The sequence below is a fragment of the Lagopus leucura genome, unplaced genomic scaffold (genome assembly GCF_019238085.1).
Source record: "Lagopus leucura isolate 7727_CA_CO unplaced genomic scaffold, USGS_WTPT01 Super-Scaffold_100001, whole genome shotgun sequence".
Classification (NCBI taxonomy): domain Eukaryota; kingdom Metazoa; phylum Chordata; class Aves; order Galliformes; family Phasianidae; genus Lagopus; species Lagopus leucura.
Window position 1 is genome coordinate 404,092 of NW_024962262.1, and position 21,736 is coordinate 425,827.

Here is a 21,736-nt window from a genome sequence, read left to right on the forward strand (position 1 = left end):
AGCATCACTTCAGCTTCAAACTGGCATCTGCATGAAGTGTATCATGTGAAAAAAGTGACATTGGCAGCCATCATTTTTGAGTTTCCTAAAATGGAATTTTCCCAGAGCCCTGCTACTGTTCAAAATCAAACACAATCTTCAGATACTGTGATTCTTTTTGGTTGTTAAGAAAGGCTTTCTAGTCTTTGCTAAGAAGTCTTTTTGAGCATAAAGAGACAGATATTCCTTGCAATCTCAACATACAGCAGCTTCCATAAACAAAGCATTGAGTTCTCCTCCAGTACTCACATCTGAGAATTCACCCTCTTGTTTTTATAAACAAAAGGGATTTATCCCCCATCCTTATTAATACAGATTACTTTGAGCACCATGACTAATTGCTTTACTCAGGGCTTTCATAGTGATTTATGAACAAAATTATCAGAGAATGCAGAAACAAAACAAAAATAGAACTTTCCAAATGACTCTTTTACAAACAAAAAAAATCCTTTTAAAAAAACTTCGTAAGTTCTTTTGACTTCTAGGCAACCATATACTACACCTAGACATTCAATCTAACCATGGAGGTTGAAGGAAGTTTAAGACTCCTTCTAAGGCTAAATGAGGATGCAATCTAGAAGTCTTGATAGAGCTCAGGTGACTCCAAACTACTAACAACTCACTCAGATTGACTACATGCAATACATTTCTAGAACGCTTTCAGACAATCTTTTCCTTAAATGCTACAAATGCTCTACGACTTCTGAAAGCAGCTGGCAAAGTGTTCAAAAGTTTCAAATGACAGCATTTCACTTTCCTAAGAGACTGAAAATGAGGTTTAAAACTGAACAGAGGGATTATTAAAAAATATTTTAAAACAAGTGAACGTGTGAGACACTGCTGTGATTGTGCCTATTGCGATGGCTCTGTTAACTTTTAAAACTACATCCTACTGTGCATACTGATCACATCTTTCAAAGGTGATCAAACACTTATTTTCTAGAATCTTACTAATAGGAAGCACAGGTGTACAAAGGAAACGAGGAGACTGATAGCAGTGCTTTCACTGGCTGAAGGCACACTGCCTACACAGACCTTCTCTACACAACAGCAGCACTTACAGCAACTGTTCACATTCTCATGAATGAGCAATTTCAGTATAATCAAACTCTTACACAAAGACTAAAAGCAATTTCTGTATTCTCAAGTTTATCACTAGTGCTATTAATTTGTTTCACATGTCTTTTACTAAAACATTCTGTCATCCATGAGGAACTTAGTGAAATTGAAAACTACTCACTGGATACATTACAAAGATGATTTGATGTCTGGGGCAGTGACAAGAGGAATAAAATCCTGGATCATGTACTCATCTCCACGCAAAACAAGAAGAACACAGCCCTACTCCAAAGAGCTTTCAAAATCTCCACGATCGCTGGGTCATTTTAGGATATGCCCATATGGTGGGAAATTTGAGTGAAAACTAAGCCCAATTTTGTTACAAACGAGTAACAAAGCATAAAGAGGCATAAAGACTTAACAGATACTTATGTATCAGAATGGGAAGAACTAGAGAGATCAAGATGAACACAGCTACAGTAAATGATACAATAGTACAATATGCTTCAAGTCAAGTTAGCAACTCCCCACAACCCACAGAATGAAGTAAGACACTTTAATTTCTCCTCTATCTGAAAGATCTCGCCATGCACGTTTTGCTACACCAGTATCTGCAAGGTGCCTCTGATTTGCTGTAACTCTATGGAAGCAGCAAACTAACAGATCAAAAAGCTGGGCAATTTTCTGGTAGGTTGGGGAATAAATTAACACGGTAAAGTTCAGCGACTGTTGTAAAAAAGCAGAACTACCCCCTCTCTCATTCCTTTTGTGTGAGGGAAGCGAATGTTCTCCCCTTTTTAACAGCTACAAATCAGTCAATTAGTTCAACTCCTACATAATCAGAGCCTAAAACAAGTAAGGTGAAGAAAATGAGGAAAAAATTGCTAAGGTATACATGCTTTTTAACAGGGAGTTAACAGATGAGACAAATTATACTTGATAAAGAATTATATCAAGAAGAAAGATACAAAAGCTAAGGGCCAAAGAGAAAGGGAAAATAAGTGATGACACAGGCCTTTCTCCTGTTTCTCTATCTCCTTCAAAAAGGTAACATTTTTCATGCTCTGCTGCTTTCCCCAGCTCAGGGAACTACCGTTTAAGATTTAAATATATACATATATATGTATATATATCCAAAAGTTGTCACAGTCTCTCCACCAGTATTAAACTGATGAAGTACAGTTCTGCTTTGAAAGCAAATAGCACAGAAAACCCTCAATCTCAATCTCAGTAAGTGCTTTGAAAAGAATCACATTTTAACCAACACGTATATGAGGGCAGAACACAGGTAAGCAGTATTTTCTCCTACCACCAAAACCAGAACTGTCAATCACCTGTGTAGCATGGGAGATGCACTCAATGCCCTCGTGTCTCATCAGCGTATGCTGGGCTCTGACCTGCTTCCTCAGTATCTTCTTCTTCACTTTGTGGACTTTCAAATGCTCTTCAATGTTCTCGCCAGTTTCCATGCCTGTGAGCTGGGAAGCAGAAGTAACAACACCTAGTAAGTGTTTACCCAAAAAACGTAACGCTTCAGTCTGTTATAGAGATGTGGCAGATGTTACTGTCTTTTAAGTCATCTTCAGGATAGTAATGAGAACTCTGATAATTCCAGACTTTACGAACTACTGCAGGATGACACAAGAGCTCACAAACTGCGCTATTCCTCAGTCAGTAGCACAATTTCCCCCATCCTGGAAGTACTGTTATTTAGCTCTTTTATCAAGAGAATCTTCCACAAAATAAGTCTTTATAAAAGACTGTCACATCGTCCAGTTCCTTTTCCTCTTTATTCTTTTATTCACAGTATCTCTATATCCAATTCTGGTTTCTCTGCTGCCCGCCCCTCCTGTTTACACACAGTAATTTCAGTTATTGCATTCTTCTCTTTACATATTTTCTCCTAAGCAGGTCAAGTAAAAATACACATGAAACTGCCAAGAGATTTGTAATATCTTAGCTTCTAAGCTGGTCAGTGCCTCAGCAAATGCTCAAGCTGGAGACAAAATGTTTCCATTTCGCCTCCTTTTTCAAAACTGCCACTTTCAAATGACTGATATACAGAAAAAATAGCTGGTTGTGAGAGAAAAAAAATAAATAAATAAATAAAAATCAAACCAACATATCCAACACTTAGATGTTAGAAGACCAGCAACCAGGATGCTCCACACCTCATACACTTGCACATCTCAAAATGGTGTTTGTCAAGTAACAACTAAATTTAAGGGCAGCAGAGCATCATTTACCTGCCAATGTGCTTCTGAAGTATAACCCACTCGCTGGGCTGCTCCAGGTTTTGTTGCATCTTTTGCCACCCAGACCACAGCACATTCCTACACCCAGCTGAGCTTACCCTCTTTCTTTTTCTCATTCTCACTTCACCTCAAAACACACTGAGGATTTTATTGTTTTTTTCAGTTTGTTTTTAAGAAAAAAAAGTTATATCAATCACTGTTATATTTACTTATTTAAATGTCAGCTGCATTCACAGACTATCACCTATTTGCATGTCTTCCAGCTTGCAAGACAGCATAGTTGGTTCCTAGTACTGCACATACTATCACGATAAGCAGACAGTTATGTTCCAGTGTATCACAGGAAAATGGTGAAGGTAAAAAAAAAAAAAAGTTTCATATTAATACTTGATGCAGGTTGGATTTGAATGCCTTAGTAAACATTTTCTTCTAAACAAATGCAAATATGCAAATAAAATTATTATTAAAACCTTACAGAGTCGCGTAGGAGCTGTAAATATAAATTTCGTGCCGCTGCTGCAGCACATCAAAATGCACAACTACTGTCTGCACTGAAGGGAAATTCTTTAAAGGGGATTGGAATGACAACAGCAGCTACTGGTAATAACAGACTTCAGAAAGGAACAAAATAAGCACAGCTCATGAAGACTCAAGTCTTCTGCCTCCCTCCTCACCATTTGTTGGTTCCTCCTACTACTCCTACTCTTCCACTCCCAAACCCAACTCAAATTAAAACAATAGTTAAAGAAATGAACTGACAACAACAATTTCTGGCAACTAGCAAGTTACTGGCATAGTAGGCATCAATGATTCTATCCTGAAACTGTTCCAGAACCTCACCATCAAGACAGAGATGTTACGTGCTTGGCTGTAACAGTTCAAGGCCTGACCTTTTGCCCAAGCAGCAGTATTGAATTTTTATAGGATCCTGACTACATAAAGCTCATATATCTGAGCCCGACAAAGAAACTAATAAATGATCCATCCTACCACTAAGAAAAACATACCAGCTCCTAGGGTCTCTATTCAGAGCTAATTCAATCATAACCCAGAAATATGCAACGTACACATAATACAGAAAAAGGTGACCAACCTCTAACATGGAACAGTACCAGAAAAAAGGAGGAGACCACTGAAATTATTTCCCATGACTTCAGAAACACACAGAAGCTGAAAAGCTCAATGGGTTATAAAGTCCTTCCTGTAAGATTATTTTTCACTGTGAATCTTTTAGCAATTGTCTCCCATCTCTCTTCATAATAATAACCCTTACTAAGGGCTTTTTGCATATTTTATACTCTACTTCTTTGGTGCTGTCTTCAGTAATCATTTTCCCTTCCCAAAGGAAAACACGCATGCAATTGGCAGTTCATTCCTTGACAAAAATCACACTTGCTTCCAAAGGCAAAAAGTTCAGAATAGTTTTAACACTGAGTATTCACCTTAGGGTGAATACACCCTCACAATCAGGGTTAAACACACACAGAAGTCAACTTAACCTTCCTTAGCTTAATGACCAAGAAATCTCACACTTGCTTAGATTAAAAAAAAAAAAAATACAAGTTTTCATCTTACTTGAGGAAGAAAGAACACAAAATAAAATACAGGGCAAAGTTAAAATACCCATTCATCTTGCTTGCATAAACAGCTAAAAGAATATTATGGGAAATACGCATTGCAGGTTGTATGGCAAGAAGCTGCTGATATTTCTTTGCCAGTTTTGAGACAGACTTCAAACCTGATCATTTCTTTGTTGGAGCTATTGGCCACTGGCAGGAAGAAGAATGGCATGAGAAGAAGATAAGAAAACAAGTAAATAAATACAAATGTATCTGATAGAAAAAGAAAAAAAAGTCTCATGAAAATAGCTATTAAAAGTTTATAGTAAGTACCTTCCCTGAAGTGCAAGGAATGGCCTACCCTTCCCAGGATTCATCTGATTTGCAGACTTGTTCAGCAAGCTCATCCATGAACGACCTGTCCAACTGACAGACTAGATCACACTCTGACCAGCCCAGTCTTCTTTGCCACAGCCAGGTAAAAGAAGGCCAGCAGCTCCATTATTCTTCTCTAACTAGGAGGGATAAGCAGTCTCAAACTGTTCCAACAAAAGTGTAAGAAATACACCTTGGAAACATGTAAATCTGGTTCAGAAGAGGTATGGAGGCTACCTGTGTTTGAGGCCAGGATGTGGAGCCCAGGCAGCCTGATTTAGTGGTTGGCAATCCTGCCCATGGCAGGGGATCAGAGCTTGACCATCTTTAAGGTCCATTCCAACGTAAGCCATTCTATGATTCTATCTGTATTTCCCAGACCAGTCAGACCGCTACCAGGTGGTCTCTGCAAAACAGAACCAGATGGAAGAACAGCTCAGCCTCTCACACAGCGCCCACACCTCCTCAACAGGGTGACTGGATCCCAGGGGAAAGCAGCTCAGCCAGGCCTTGGACAAAAGGCCCCACAAACCTCCACATCCCCCAAGCAAAAAGAAAGAGGTCGTGCCTCAGTACTTCGGCAACGACAGAGATCAGTGCTGGAGGACTACTTTCTATCCTTCCACTACCTCTGAGCTAACCACCACCACAAGGGACAGCCGGGTCCGACCGCTGCCTCAACAAAGGCACTCACAGCCCGGCCCCTCTCCCAGCCGGGCCTGAGGTCTCTTCCTCCTCACACACGCTGCTACCCGAAGTCAGCTCTGCAGCCACAAAAACAAAGAGACTGCTGTAATTTCAGGAATCACATTCACTTGCATCCGAGTAAGTAAATAAATGCATCTGGCGGCATCTCATGTCCGCCAACACGAAAGGGGGAGATGGAGCACGGAGCGCTCAGCGCTGCTCTCACGGGCTTTCATAAGGATTAATAAAACACACCGACACAGCTCCAGCAACGCTAGCTCGGGTTACAGCAAACCCCTGAACGGGTCTAACATTACTGCAGAAGGCCAGCTCCCCGCACACAACCGCCTCACCGCTCTCCCGCCGCACGCTACCTGGCAGCAGGCCGCCATCTTGGGGCGGGCACACGCCGCTCCGCCCGCCATCATGGCGGCGCCCCGCCCCGCGGGTAGGTCCGTGCAGGGGGGGGATCCCTTCTTTTATCGAACGAGTGCCGTGAAGCCGCGCGGTGAGGAAGGTGTGGAGGTTCGGTGCGCTCGGTGTTCTTTGACGGGTTTTCCCGAGCTGTGGCAAGCGCCTCGTCGCTGTACCCGAGGAGCCGGGCGGCTGTGCTGGGGGAAGGGAATGGCAGCCGCCTTCTCGCTCAGCCACTCCGGCAGAGTCACCGAAGTGCACAGGCTCATCCTCCTCCTGGTGAATAAATTCTTCCTTGAGTCGGCAGCCGAAGCAAAGCGATGTTGGGACTCGCGTCCCCGGCCGAGCAGCGTCATGGCCGCGCACCGGGCTCAGCTCCTTCACAGAGGGCGCGTACGTCTGTGCAGAGCGGGGCAAGACAGGGCTGCCCACAGCCGGGACCCCGGCTCTCATTCTCTCTTTTTTTTTTTTTTAATCTGCCACAAGACTGAAGTTCAGCGTTACCTACTTTTGGCAGGCTCATTCTCGCTGTAGCTTGTTATCTAAAAACTACTTTTTTTTTTTTTTTCTTTCTCTATTTAACTACCGGGCTGATTTATTTTCTCTCTCTCAGCCTCCTTTGTGGATAGTCAACCTTTTTCAAGATAAATTAGATGTAGGATTCCCCGGTGTGTAGCATGCAGGGCAGCCAATGAGCCTTGTAGACATGCACTCAGAAGCCAGCTCTGTGACTTTGTCCCAGATCCATGCTCTGGATTAGTCTTCCCATGCAGTTAGGAGGGGCTCTGCTTACCCAGGAAAAAAGAGTTGTCTCCTTTGGGGCACCCACCGTGACCTGTCCTGGGAACACAGCTATCCAGTGTTCGGGAGGTACAAGCACACAAAGGATGTGAGGCTGGTAGGTCATGTATCCCAGCCTGTGAAGATAGTTTGTGGTCAGAAAGGGGATCCTTCTTCCTTCTTCCACCTGTCAGTGGCCCTCCATCACTTTCCATTTTTGACCCATGCTGGACACACAAAGCATTGTGACAGCACAATTCTTCTGATTCAGTCTTCTCACACATACAATGTGAATATTCATAGGATTAAAGAATCACCAAGGTTGGAAAAGACCTCCAAGATCATCCAGTCCAACCATCCACCCACCACCAACACTTCTCACCAAAACACATCTATACATTTTTTTAACACCTCTAGGGATGGTAATTCCACTGCTTCCCTGAAGAGCCTGCTCCAGTGCCCGATCACTCTCTCAGAAGAAGCACCTCTCAGTGTCCAACCTGAATCTCCCCCATGCAACTCATTAAGCAACATGTCAAATGCCTACCTAGTAATAGTATTACAGGGAGTTTGTTAATTCTTACAGACTGTAAATATTAGTATTATCATGTCTTTTTATAAGCCAGAATGAATGGGGGAAAGAAAATCCTCAGAGTGCCATCAGCTGCTTCTCTATCAGAATATTCTCTGAGGCTCACAACTCTGGAAAGCATGCAACCTGAAATCTACTAAAAGAATAATTTTAATTAATTCTGTTTGTACTTCATTACCAGTTTGTTCTGACAAGTGGAAAATACCTGCCCAAAGGTTGTTTTTGTTGAGTGCCCACATTCTGATTCAAAGCCCTGAATGTGTGGGCTCCCAGTTCCTGTACTTGGCTGTCTGTTGTGTTTTATCCCCCTGGGACACATGCACTGATGGTGGATGAGAAATATAACATAGGCTTAGTGGGTTGTTATATTTCAGAGAACAAACCAAGGGATTCTGGCAGCTCATCCTGTATTCTCCCACCATCATTTGGGTTTATTCAGCCTTATTTTCAAAATTGCTTTCTGGGGGAGAAAAGAATTACTGTGTACCTCTTTTCTTAAAATATCTCTTTATGGTTAATAGAGTCAAGAATTTGGGATGTAGATTGGAATAACCTTGAATAACCTTGGAATAACCTAGCCTTGTCTAGTGGTTGACGGCCGTGCCCGTGGCAGGGGGATTGAAACTAGATGATCGTGATGGTCCTTTTCAATCCAGGCCATTCTTTCATTCTATGATTCTATGATTTTTTCCCTTGTAAACACAATGAAATTTTACCTCCATAAACAACATTCACACCTAAGAAAATTCCACCAATTAAAAGGAAAAAAAAAAATTAAAGACTGGCCGTGTTTTGTTTTTGTGTTTTTGATATAAGCTTATTTTGATCATATCAGAACTTCTATTCCCTTTACAGTTTAAGCCCTAAGCATTTTGCAGTCCGCTCTAATGCTAGAGTTAACATGAGCACAGACTCCTACAGATACCACTGTGCTTATTGACCACATGTTAAAATATATCTCCGTATGGTTAATGATACTGTCGCTGAGTAACCCACAAAAATCTCACAGGGATTCAAAAAGCACTTGCATTTATGTGATTACAGTCTCTGATTAAAAGTATTCCTTATGTTGTTAGCTGTTTGCCTATTCCCTATCCACTTCAAATGATAGTAAGTAAACAGATAACAACACTTCTGTTTCCTTCAGCAGAATAGAGGTTACTGATCCATACGTGGAAAGACAATCTTACTTCCTTATATGCTAATGCAGTCCAATCCATGCTGTAGCCTAATGTGATCACACTGGATTTCCATCACTTTCAAACCCAATTAAAAGGAAATCACAGCAAAATAGTAGGATTTGTTGTATTAAGTCTCTTGATTTAAGATGCTGCTATTTAAGAATCATGACAAATAGGATATGTTTCAGGATAACAGTTCGTTACAGAAATAAGAAACCTCTTAGCACAAAATCCTCCTCAAAATCACCCAAGAGCGGTAATGTAGAGGAGCACGATAGTCAGCGATAAGACACAGATGGATTGTTCTAGGGTAGCATTCGTGTAATAGTTAGGGACTTTGACAAGTATCTGTTGACCTAAATTCAAAATGTGCCACTGCTGCCACTTAGAATAATAAAATTCTCCATAACAAACCTCTGCAATGCCAAAGGCTTACATTTTTTAGGAAGATAGCAAGGCTGGCTCTGTGCTGCATGTCATTTTGATTTTGTGTTTGTAGTGTTCAATGCTACATTTTATATTTCTTTCTAAACACAGAAAAACAACCCAAAAATCCAGTTTTTGAAATTATTTAGCAATTGCATAAGACCTAGAAAAGAGACAAGGAGAATTCTAGACCCAGTGAAATCAATGGGAGCTGTGCCAGTTATTACCATGAAGGTAGAACTTATCCTTATTTTCAAATACTAGTAAACAAAAATTACTCATTCTCAGGAGATTCAAAACTTCAAATAACATTACTATGCTTTCTGATTTTAGCTACAGTCTCTGCATCACTGTAAGGTTTTTTTTCCTGAAACACAAGACTTTGGAATACATATATTTTTTCCTTTAATAAAAGCTGATTTTTTTCTGAAATCTTTAGAATCAGAACTTTAAGAAACACATGTAACTGCATAAATCTCACAAGAACATTGTAAAATTTGGCAACGCTTTTTTGTTACAAATGTGTGGCTATCCATACATTCACTACCAGCAAAAGTCTCTATGAGGTACCATTCTACTGTGGAGCAAGTTTCTTTGACATAATGATAGTTGTATCTTCTTCTGAGTTTTTGAGCAGGAAGATTTTCAGCTCTGTTTTGGTACAAGTACAGATCTCAATCATCATCCAGATTGTTTAGAAGGTCAGCGAATGTTCAGGTTTGGATAGTGGTTAATTGAATTTAGCACTTCTGCTATGCAGTAAGATTGCATTAATGGAACATAAGCATACGTCTTGTTAAACTTGGGAGGGAGGAATTGTTTTAACTTCCACTGCTGGATACGCTGCAAAAGTGTTCCTGCACTGCTGGGTCTCCAAAGACATGTCACTAGAACAGGGAGCACAGTCCCGGAGGCTGCAATAAACTAAAACATTTGATGTCTTCCTGGAATGTTCTCAGAACATTCTTCAGAACTTTCAGGCACAAGACAGAAATGACTGCATCTCTGATGTGCACACTGCAGGTCTGAAGAACTTTAATTACTGGTACTGCCACTACAGATCTCCAGCTCTCGCAAGGTTCCTGACATGCGCACACAAATACGGACAGAGAATTTTCTCATTTGATTAAGGAAGACTCTAAGAGATTTAAATTCCCAAGGCACAACTACTGGAAAGCATAATATACATGAAGATCACCTAAAATCTCCCAATACAGCTATTTAAATGCTGTCTGCTGACAGCTTTTTTCTGCTCATGTAAAACCTCTCAAAGAAGGGCACCTGACATCCAAAATCCCACATGCATCAATACTGATCAAATCATACCCTGCAGGCATTTGTTTTACCCTCAGTTTTGATGTTCTGGATTTTCTCTGACCACAAGCAGTCCTAAACACTTAGGGTTTTAAATCTTTCCAAAGCCTCATCTCCTCTGCTGTAAGAGTAGTAATGGTATTCCTGCTGATCTAGAACAAGGGTCTTCAGTCTGAAGCAATAGGCCACTGTTAGTTTCTCATCAGGCTCCGCGCACCTCTCTCATCACATTTTTATTTGAAGATGTTGTACAATTGCAATACAACATTACACATTCATGGACCATCTACTTCAGGCTTGGCGATTATTAAATCTATATATTACTGCTGGGAACATTTCTCAAAAAAAATTCCTGAGTCCCCTGTTAGCCCTATACTAAATAGGAAATGCTGCCTCCATTGCTCAGCTGACTCTTTCTGTGCAATTCAGCCAGTCTAGGTCTTGTGCTAGTCTGGTGTAATTTCTAAGGCATTGGAAAGTGCAGAACAATACCGTACAGAACAGTACTGTACAGTACTGAAAGAATGACACAAAATATTGATCTCCCACCAAATTACTGAACATATATTTTCATTTAAGTTTTAAAACCATGTTCTTGCCTTTTACAGCTGTTTCTCTCAATGAGACAGGAAGCATTATTTTTTGGAATTGCTTGTTGAATTATATTATTCTCTCCTGGCCCTACAGTCAAAATCTTACACTAACCTGGTAAACCCAGTTCTGTCACAAGCAGTTAGGATTTGGTAGGCGTTCAGAAAGCAATCCTGCACAGGGATCCTCCCTGATATCTGTACTAGGCAGGCAGTCTGCTCTCCTGCATCTCCTTGGAAATCATTTCCACAATTATCCTTCAGGGCATGGATGTACTGAAAGGACAATTATGGAATATCAGGCAGTGAATTTGTCTACTTCATCAGTCAATGCATTTTTAAGTGTATCGCACTTGCAGTGCAGAAACAATCTGCTAAGCTTATTTTTAAATGCATAGTGTTGTTTACATATAAATAAGTAATATTAAAAGTTTTCTCAGTCTTCTGTGTTTTCGTTATAAAGCAGATCCTCAGTTCTCCAATGGGACTGAAGAAAATATTGCCATGCGTTCCTTAGGCTGGGGCTCCGTACTTTCAGCCTCTTTCAGGCATCATCTTAAGTGGTCTCATTAGCTCTTGTTCATGCAATAGATTCATGTTATTTGGAGGAATAGCTGTGCAACCATGCATAAAGCAACTTAAGCTGAAATCTTGAAACATGACCATTTATTCATGTCACCCCACTTGCTGCTCTTGTAATCCAGTATTCATTGACTTCTCTGGATCTGTACACATATTCAGCACATCTAAAAAATACAGAAGTTGCAAGTTTTTCATCACACCACTTCTCTGTGACTCAATTTGCCAATCAGCTTGATGTTCGGATAAATATTTACATAACTTGTCAGTGGCTGTGAATCTTTATGAATCATTGTTTGTGTAACACCTGGTGATCCTTGAATGAAATGCAGCATATGCAGTCAGACTATTGATTTGAGGAGTTGCAATGGATACATGAAAAGAAGAATGAAGAATGTTCTTTTTCCCTTGATCAAAATTTGTTTAAAAGAATATATATAAATATAATATATATATATTATAAATATAAATCTTTCTTCTTCATGCATGCATAATGTGATTGGTATCTTAGTGAATAATATTAGAACAGAGTCTGATACAAATCAGTGTATTCAAGTTTGTTCATTTTTATTAAGATAAAAAAGCAAGTACTTTTATTTTAATAAAAAAATCAAAATACTTGTCTACATCATTTTTTTCTCTCTTCTACTTCTATATGGAAATACCAAATACAATTAGTTAAATTTAAACATTCTAACATTAAATGCTTTTAATTCATAGGAAGACCTTTCTGATAAAATTCTTTGGTTCAAGAGATGGGTAAACTAAATGAACATATTGGCTGCTGCACTTAGCTGTCATCTCTCAGAAGGCTGTATGAGTAAGCCTGACATACTTCATCTCCCATATTATTGTCATCTACTTGCTTTTGTTATTGCCTCCTGTGTTAAGTTTTATAGCATCTTCAGTAAAAGAAATACAACTGAAACCAATTGTGGCACGGTAAATAAATAAAATAACGAGAAGAGAGGTTTCAGAAATGATCATGAAGGTTATGTGCAGACTGCTTTCGTTGCTATAATATCAATGCATGAGAGTCACGTAATACACGTCTCAGGACTTTTCTGTATTTGATGCTTGTCCTGAGCTAGACACAAATAATTTGCAGCCGTTCAGTATTTCAAAGCAGAATGTTGACACAAATACCAAGTATCACAATGATTTCACTAGAAGAAAATAGATTTTATCAAGGGGAACAGATTTCTTAAGCAACAAAATTATAGAAGCTAAGGTTTGGAAATATATTCTCTCATCCCATCCTTCTCTTTACCTCAGCAGGATAGTTCTTTATAGCACATTTCCATAGTGTTCTGCAACTCATTTGTAAGAGTGCATTCTGGGGGCAGGATGTCTGCAGGTAATTACACTGGACACTGTCCCAGGAATGGAGTCAGCACGTGTAGACCAAAGAAAGGAATCTCTGACTGCATCACATAATTCAGGATCATTACCTGGGCAGTGCTTGGAATGGGGAGAAATGAACTACAAACCGCAGGCCCCACACAGTATATCTCAGCGTGGATGATTACACAGAGTAAAAACAAAATGCTTGAACACATATTGTACACTATCAGATGTAAAAGAGAGATGCTAACCCAACTAGCACGAGGACCCTAAGATGAAATGCTCAAAAAGTGCAATAAGTCTTTGATACAAGCAAATTTAAGCAAATCATTTACAGGTTTGCATAGATCTCCAACAGGACCTGTTTTCACATCTCTTATATTTCTTTTCATTTATTAAATGTAAACTAGAAGGCTTCAAGCAAACATTTAAAAGTTTCTGGCTATGATGATGTAGGATCAATAACTGGACTGGGAACACCTGTCTTGCACACATAGCACGGAAAACTGTTTACTATGGACACCTTTCCCTAGAGCTCAATAGCTAACATGCCTCTCCTGGAATTCCTGCTCCCACTAGCAGCCTCTTGGAGTTCAGATTCCCCTCAACTCTCACTGACCTTTTTATCTAGCAGAGAGCTCACACCCCAAGTGCACGTGCTTCGAACAGCAATAAGCTGGACTCAGACAAATGCCCTCCCATCTGCTCTTCTACGTGAACATCCCATTCACCACATGACACCTCCCAGAAGGTACTGCTGGGTGTTTGCTGGATGGCATTCTACACCTCAGGTAATCTGAGCTCGATTCGTCTCTGAACATCTTGACAAGTGCATTAGCATCAGACTTGCTAATTACAGTGTTCTGTTGTCAGCTGCTACCAGCTTTGGAAAGCCTCCTCTGCTCATACTAGCATTTGGCCATTTCTTACAGAGGTCTTCAGCACTGCTTCATATAAAACACAGGTCTTCAGTTGACAAGAGATGTATTTTCATGCAGAGTGAGAGCACAGCCATTTAAACTGAAATCAGACTTCATGATTTCGAGCAAGAAAAGGTATAAGGAGAAAGTAAAGCCTATGTAATATAGAGCTTTTCCCACAAGCAAAAACTTTGATCAGCTCAGTCAAAGTAACGAAGAAACACAACAGTCGGTCCTGCAGTACTTAATCCATTACTGTTCCTTTGATATCACAAGCATCATTATACTTAGCAGTATGCTTCCATTACAGCAATTTTCTTCTAAACGCACAGCACTGTCACCAATTGCCAAATGTACTGTGGTCCCTTAAATTACGCCCAGCTTAACAGAGCAAGATCAACCACTGTGAAACAAATATACAAACTGTCATTTGTTCTAAAGTTCCCAGGAAAAGCTATCAGCATGACTAACAGCAGTGATGTGGTTCATCACACCCCAGCACTGCCCAGCTGGCAAAAGGGCTCCTGAAGGCCATGGCAGGTGAGGAGGATTGAAAACAGAGCCTGAGAAAGTTTTAATTTATGCTGAGAGGATCATGTCTCATCCTTAGTAAAGTCTAGGCTTTGAGCTTCTGAAGCTGAGGTAAAAAAAAAAAAACAAAACCCTTTGTGCAAATAGCGGGTTGTTTTTCTTTCTTATCTTTGCTTACTATTTTTATGACTATTGTGGAGTTAGTTAAAATGCATCCTTTCACCTGTTTTAAGCAAAATAAGTACATATTTAGCCGCCATCTGTATTACCCAAAATTGAAAAATCTTACTTGTCAAAATGAAAACAAAACATAGTAATACTGTGAAAGCATTTGCTGAAGAGTAACTCCTTGTGGTGCATTTAATAATGCTTGGGTGGCACTTCTGAGAAAAGTGCTGCATGGTGTCACAGCATGGCAGGCAGGTCCTTCACAAGGGCACAGCGTGTGTATTCTTTATTGATCTCATCCTTATCAGTGAACTGTACAGCAAGAACTTCCATCCAAAACAATGAGGGACTGGAGCTGTTGATTTTTTCACAAATATCTGAGGTAGGTTGCTGTCTGTAGTGTTTTTGTTTGTTTTTGTCACTTCTGTCACATTCTTTAACAGTCTAAATTAATCATGCAGGTGACCTTGCTGGTTTTTATTACTCACAGCAGGCTGTATTGGCTATAGCTGAGAGTGTGACATTGCTCAACTAGTGGGGTCCCCTATCTGTTTTTTTCTAATGTTTTTGTACATTGAAATGTACTAATGCTCTACTTCTAAATACAGGCTGTACTTCTGCTGCAATGCACAGTTTATTCAATTTATGGCAAATAAAAGATAATTATGCTGTTAAAATAGAAGTACGGTGTAGGAAAAGGTTCTCTAACTGCAGATAATCAGAAGAGCTGAGGGCTCTCTAATCCATGCTACTGATAGCTTTAAAATGCTGTTTAGTTTTAACTTTGCATAGGACCTGATAATGAGCATGAAGCATAAACAGTGCAGGTAAATTCCATCTCAAGATGTTACATCAGACTGCAATTTAGTATCAAGGGATTTGCAGTAATTCCTCCAGGGCTGAAATGGCACTGCATGACCACCGGATGGCCAGTTACTGCAATCTGGTATCAGTCAACAGGCAGGAGGCCCTGGGAAGTTCCAGGCCGTTGTTCTAATCCCCTACCTTGCTGCAGTGGGAAGGGTCTTGAAACATAGACCCTTCCCAGCTTATGTTTCAAGTGCCTCTACATATGTGGACAAAAGTAAGATATCTGGGAAGGAAGGTTAGTATGGATCTGGCTTATGATGCATCTTGGATAATTATGAGTGCCTTATGATGCTGTTAGCAGACTTTGGAAATCATATTTGAACAACTACTGAAGCCCCTGAGCATGGCTTCTCTTACCTAGAGCAGTTTCTGACAGGTTCAGAAATGGGGAAGTTAGGCTCTGTAGTGGAGAGCAGCTTATCGAAATACAATAAATAGAACTGTCACCATGATGCAGGAGCCAAGAAGAGGAATCAGTTTTCTAGTTGTGTTCGTGCATGGAATTAAGCTTGAAATCTGTGGATGTTTGTAATTGAAGTGAGAGGTGAGGCAGGAGGGCTGCTGCCTGATGCCCAGTATTTGGTGGGGCTGCTCGGCTGCTAATGGGCAGCGTGGCTGCAGCAGACTGCTGTGCTTGCCCTGCCTTGCAGCTGTTCTGCGGACGGCAGCAGCCATCAGCAGCGAGGTGAAAGAGGGACAGCATTCCTCCAGTGCAGGAGTCAGCAGCAGCCTGTTTTGCCTTCAGTGCTGATGCATGAACAGCATTTCCTAGCCATCATTAAATGTGTAACGTTATGACCTACATGTTTTCACCGATCTTCTTGAATGTTACGGTTAATTATGCGACTGAAATGACTGGGGGAAGAAAAAAAAAAAAAGTCTTGGAGGAAATTAAACTGTGTCCCTTTAACAGTCATGCAGAGAGCTATTTTCAGGTTAGACACGGAAAACACTTTGAAAAAGAGGTTAATTAGCATTTCCAAAGGACATCCGAAAACTATGACTATTGAATACTGTGGGGACGGGAACGCGGCCTGCCAGCCTGCCCCAGCCCAGCGCACATCTGGGCAGATGCGGGTAGCGGTGAGGGTGGGCAGGCCGCCTGCCTCGGGCCGTAGTTAAGGCGCTGGGCAACTTTAAACGCGTCTGCGGATGCCTCAGACGGCGGTCAGTTTTCTCTTGGAGGGAAGTGCCACGCAGCCCGGCACGCCTGCGATCCCGATAAGCAGATCGCAACTTTGAGGTCCTCCAGGTACGCTGCTAGAGAGGAAGGACCTGTGTGCTGGGATACGGGAGCGGGGCCAGCTGCCTCCGCACGGCCTCGGGACGGCACCGCCCTGCCGTAGGAGCGGCGGGCACGCAGGTACAGCGCGGCCGGGGGCGACCGGAGGGGAGAGAGGTGCGCGCTGCCCCGCGGGAGGCCGGGCTGCCTCAATGCCATCCGCATCTCAACCTGGATCTGTACGACGCGCCCGGGGGCCAGCCTCTGCCCTTGAAGCGGGCTGCCGGGGACGGGCAGCTTCCTCCTGGCCCCTTCCCCTCCCCGGGGCGGGCTCGGTCCCCGCCGCAGCCGCGGTGCGGGCGGCCCTCAGGCTGCGGCTGGGCGGCGGGCGCTCCCCCCCTCGCCCTCCGGTAGGCGGCACCGGCACCCGCCTTCCTCCGCCGCCTCCTCCTCCTCCTCCTCACCTTCTCCGGGCGCCGCAGGAGCGGAGCAGGGCGACCCGGATCTCGGCGCCGCACCGCCCGGCGACGGCGGCCCGGGACGCGCCATGGGGCTGTAGCGGCGCGGTGAGTGGGCGGCGCGGCGCGGCCCGAGGCCCGCGGGCGGCTCCGGGGGTGGCGGCGGGCGGGGCGGCCGGGCCCGGGTCCGATGCCGGGAGCGAAGTTTTGACCCTCGGGGACGCGGGAGGACCCCGTGCCCGCCGCAGGCCGCTCTGCTAGGCGTCGCCGCGGCCCGGGGAGCGGAGCGCAGGGGCTCGGGGTTCTGCTGGCGCTGCGCCCGAGTGGTGATGGAGCGGAGAAGTTCCGCGCGATCCCGAGTTCAACTCCGGGACCGATGCTTTGTGCCGGATCCGTCCTCTCCGCTGCCGCTTTCCCTGCGTTTCCGTGAGAAAGGTTAAAGCGGAGCGGGTGAGGGGGTCGGAAGGGGACGCGGCGTTGTCCCGTTCCGGCTCGGCAGGTAGCTGGATTTGTGACAAAGGCGTTTGGAACAAAGGAGCCATGTTAGCAACTGTTGGAAATAAATTAATTCTGCGGCTCGCACGCTTTAGTAAACCCGGTTTTTCATTCATCTCTCCCCTGTCCCCGCCCTCGGCCAGCCCAGTGTATCCCGAAGTGAAATGGGAGAAATGGCATCGCTTCCCTAAACCCGCATCATCCTCTGCACCGCTGCTGACGCGCGATTCACCTCCTGCTTCAAACAGTTATGCGTTTCTGAAGAGCATCATTTTGTGCTGGGAGAGCCTCCAAGAGCTGAGACAGCGGTGTGCTTGTGATGCAAACGTCTCCTCACCCTGAAACCAGTCTGTTTGTACCCGAGTTTATTTGACGTTTTTTGAGGAACACAAATCCAGAAGTCTTACTGCTTTTGGGGAAAGCCTGCTTTTCTTTGACTTTTTGGTTATGTGGAACATTGCGTTTCCAAACTGAATAGGTAGAGCTACATCTAGAAATATCTCCTGCCTTGTTCAGTTCTCATAATTTGTGTATTGCTTTCAGCAGTATTTCAGCTGAAACAAGTGCAAACCCACATTCCTGTAGCACTAGACTTATCAGCAGGGCTAATAGATGCTTAGAGACAGGAAGCCTATGGTTCTTCAGGAATGAAATCATGTGACAGCACCAGATACTGTATGTATGCTGGCAGAAAAACAGTAGAAAATACTTCCAGGAAAGCACTAAACAATAGGAAATGAGCTAACAACACATTGGTTAACTTTCCTGCTGTCTTGCTGATGAATAATACAATACTTTTTGCTATGAAACTTGCTAGGGCTGAGTGTATAACTGAAATGTCCACATTTCAGGGACAGCTGTGGGACAGCATTGTATTATTGGCTGCAATTGCACTGGGCTCTTGTAAGCCCAAGGGTCTCCTCTGGTTCAGTGATCTTTCTGTCACTCTTGACCTGGAATTACAGTCCCTCAGTGTAACCGATGTTAGCAAAACCTGCTCAGTTGTACATACAGGCACGGGTGGTAAACAGAGCCAGGGCAGCTTTATTTCTCCCAGGGGGCCATGTGAAGTGTTAGCGGTGAATTGCAAGAGCAAGCCAGGGCTGCCTGGAGATCTGATCTTGCATGGCTTAATGTTCTCTCTCATGAGGCTTTTTTTTTTTTTTTTTTTTTTTTTTTTAATGAACATCTTGTTCTTCTTCATTGGAAAGCTTGTTTTATATGACATTCCTTTGGAATCTTTGGCTCTATAATGTAGGCCAGAAGACTGCATGGGAGAATTTACTTTTCTTGAATACAGGCTTTGGAAGCAGACTCTGATCTTTAAAGAAGGCAGGTCTTGCTGGAATACTGGGGAGGAAGACAATTGGTGAAATTCCAGTCAGGAAAGGGGGATAAACTGAAGAAAAACAAAATGAAAAAATTAAACTTACGTGATGAGATGCAGGGAATGGCCACGGCAGCACAGCACTGAGACTGTGATTCAGGCTTAACATCCTCAGTATCTGCAAGCACTGAGCTGTGCTCCATGCCATGTGCCAACACTGAGCTGGGAGATGTGTGGCAGCACCTAAGCTTGAGCTGGAAATGCTGCTCGCTCCTGTCAGGCTGTGGAAAGAGAAGTGAGATAGCAGGAGCTGCAGGAGGCAGCCTCCTGAGTCACTTCACATCATGTATGGGGCTGCCTGAGCATTCCTTTTCAGGGTGAAGTCAGACATTGAAGGTGGTAAGCTAACCTGTCTGACTTTGCCTTGGAACAAACTATGGATATGTTTACACTAGCAGCCAGCCTGAGTATCTGACACATCCTCTGGAGACCTTCTCCTGTGTCCCTGTGCTGGTTCAGGTCTCAGCAGTCTCACTACAAGAGAACTGAACTCCAAAGAAACGAAGCCAGGAGTCCTGCTCCAAAGCACTCCCCGTCGATGATGTAGTCTCCTGTAAAGGATGTTGATTTCAAGACTCAGCTGTAATCAAGTGAGCAGTTCCCATCCACCCACGCACAAAACCAATTAAGAGCCCCACACCAGCTTGGTGAGCTTAAAACACTCCTGGCAGTTCATTCTCAAGTGAGCTGTCCCTCGCTTCCAACAAGATGTGAGCAACCACTTCTCAGCTTTCTGCTGCAGCTGAGAGGCCCTTCACAAGTTAGTTTCCAGCACTTGTACTGAATATTGTACCTGACTGTAACCAAGTGCCTGGGCTTGGTGTTTTTAATGCATGCTAATCTGCCTGCAGGTCCCTAGGCTGAGTGCTCAGTTATGTTCCAGCCAGCTACAGTCACAGATGTACAGAGGAGCATGGAGAATACGAGAAATGCAAGACTGAAAAGATGGGATTTGAAAAAAAATACTTGTAGATTGAACAGGTGAAATGGCAGCTTGTGAGAGAAGATTTGGGAGGTACAGTCTAGCACTTTCACTATAGGAAACCATGTACCTGTGAGCTATCTCCTTTCTGATATCAGTTACTGCATCCAGCATTACCTCACATGCATTTTTTTCTTCTTAATACGCATGCATATACTAATGGTTTAGCTCAGACTGCTTTTGGAAGCAAATGTTCCAGCTCTCTCTGCTTTTTTTTTTTTTTTAATTTCTTCTTCAGCTGGTATTGTGGGCTAGTCTGGGAATACCTGAAAATAAGTGGGAGGACATGCTCTGGGAACTGTCTTACTGCATCCTGCCTGCTACCAGTCAGCCAGTCCCACAGACAAGGCTGGAGCTTGTCCAGTGTCAGTATCAGGTGCTTTGTTTAAAAACAAACACCTTTTCCTCCTGCTCTCCACTATGTAGTTTCAATTTCAAATGATTGGCACTGTTGTTTCTTTTCCCTTGGCAGAGCCATTTCTGTTGGTCTGTGCTAAGTGCTGATGTAGCTGTAGCTCATGTGGTATGTATTTTCCTACATAGAGATGGATGCTCAGAGATATCGTGGCCAAGAAAATGAGTCATGCAGGATTCTGTCTCCTCATCTCTTTGTACCATGCTGCTAGTTCATTCACAGTTAACTGATATCTTCTGAAGGCACTAAACAGGCATTCTTTACACAAACAGCCTGAGTACAACTGGTTATCAATGTTGCAAGTGTAGGACTTACGGAATCATAGAACTGCTTGAGTTGGAAGGAACCCCCAAAAGTCATCTAGTCCAACTCACCTGGCACAAACAGGGACACCTACAGCTCTGTTAGACTGCTCAGAGCCTGCCCCAGCCTGACCTTGAATATCTCTAAGAATGGGGCATCCACCACTTCTCCGGGCAACCTGTTCCAGTGCCTCACCACATTTGTTGTAAAAAACTTGTTCCTTATTTCCAGCCTAATTCTCCTCTCTTTTAGCTTGAAATTATTTCCCTTTGTCCTATCAAGCAGAACCAGCTAAAGGGTCTGTCCCCTTCTTTCATATGGCCACCCTCGAGAAAACAAATGGCTGCAATCGGAACCTTCTCTATTCCAGGTACACAGCCCCAGCTCTCTCAGCCTGTCCTCACAGGGAGATGTTGCATCCCATGCATCATTTCTGTGGCTGTCCTCTGGATGCACTCCAGCAGGTCCGCATCTCTCCTGCAGTGAGGACTCTTATCCCCAGCTCCTTTTGGCAGGGCTGTGCTCCATCCTTACAGCTTGTACTGATTGCTGTGATACATGTTCAAGACCTTGCACTTGGATTTGTTGAACCTCATGAGATTCACCTGGGCCCACTCCTCAAGCCTGTCTAGGTCTCTCTGGATAGCATCTTGTTCCTTGCACATTTTGGCTGCATCCTACAGCTTTGTGTCATCCACAAACTTGCTAAGGGTGCATTTGATCCCACTGCTGATGTCATTGATGAAGATGTTGAAGAGCACCAATCCCAGTACTGACCCCTGAAGGACACC

The 21,736-nt window shown here is 43.1% G+C and overlaps 2 protein-coding genes across 9 annotated transcripts in view; one reads left to right on the top strand and one right to left on the bottom strand.

The window, feature by feature from the left end:
- The window catches only part of ALKBH8 (alkB homolog 8, tRNA methyltransferase), a 47,695-nt gene extending 41,293 nt beyond the window's left edge, over window positions 1-6,402 (bottom strand). Inside the window, exons 1-3 of one of the 6 annotated variants that reach the window (XM_042868225.1) lie at window positions 6,349-6,389; window positions 5,525-5,693; window positions 2,433-2,576 (exon numbers count right to left, since the gene is read on the bottom strand). In XM_042868225.1, coding sequence (XP_042724159.1) covers window positions 2,433-2,567 — 135 coding nt within the window. In that variant the 5' untranslated portion in view covers window positions 2,568-2,576; window positions 5,525-5,693; window positions 6,349-6,389. Of the gene's footprint in view, window positions 1-2,432; window positions 2,577-3,344; window positions 3,575-5,245; window positions 5,503-5,524; window positions 5,694-5,981; window positions 6,052-6,327 lie in introns of those variants that run through there. The other 5 variants (XM_042868226.1, XM_042868224.1, XM_042868228.1 and 2 more) reach the window with 5 other exon arrangements.
- Window positions 6,403-17,430: 11,028 nt separating this feature from the next.
- ELMOD1 (ELMO domain containing 1) overlaps window positions 17,431-21,736 on the top strand; it is a 42,976-nt gene continuing 38,670 nt past the window's right edge. For 2 of the 3 annotated variants that reach the window (XM_042868028.1, XM_042868031.1), the window contains exon 1: window positions 17,431-17,471. The gene's annotated coding sequence lies outside the window, so the exon portion shown is untranslated. Of the gene's footprint in view, window positions 17,472-18,174; window positions 18,206-21,736 lie in introns of those variants that run through there. The other variant, XM_042868029.1, reaches the window with a different exon arrangement.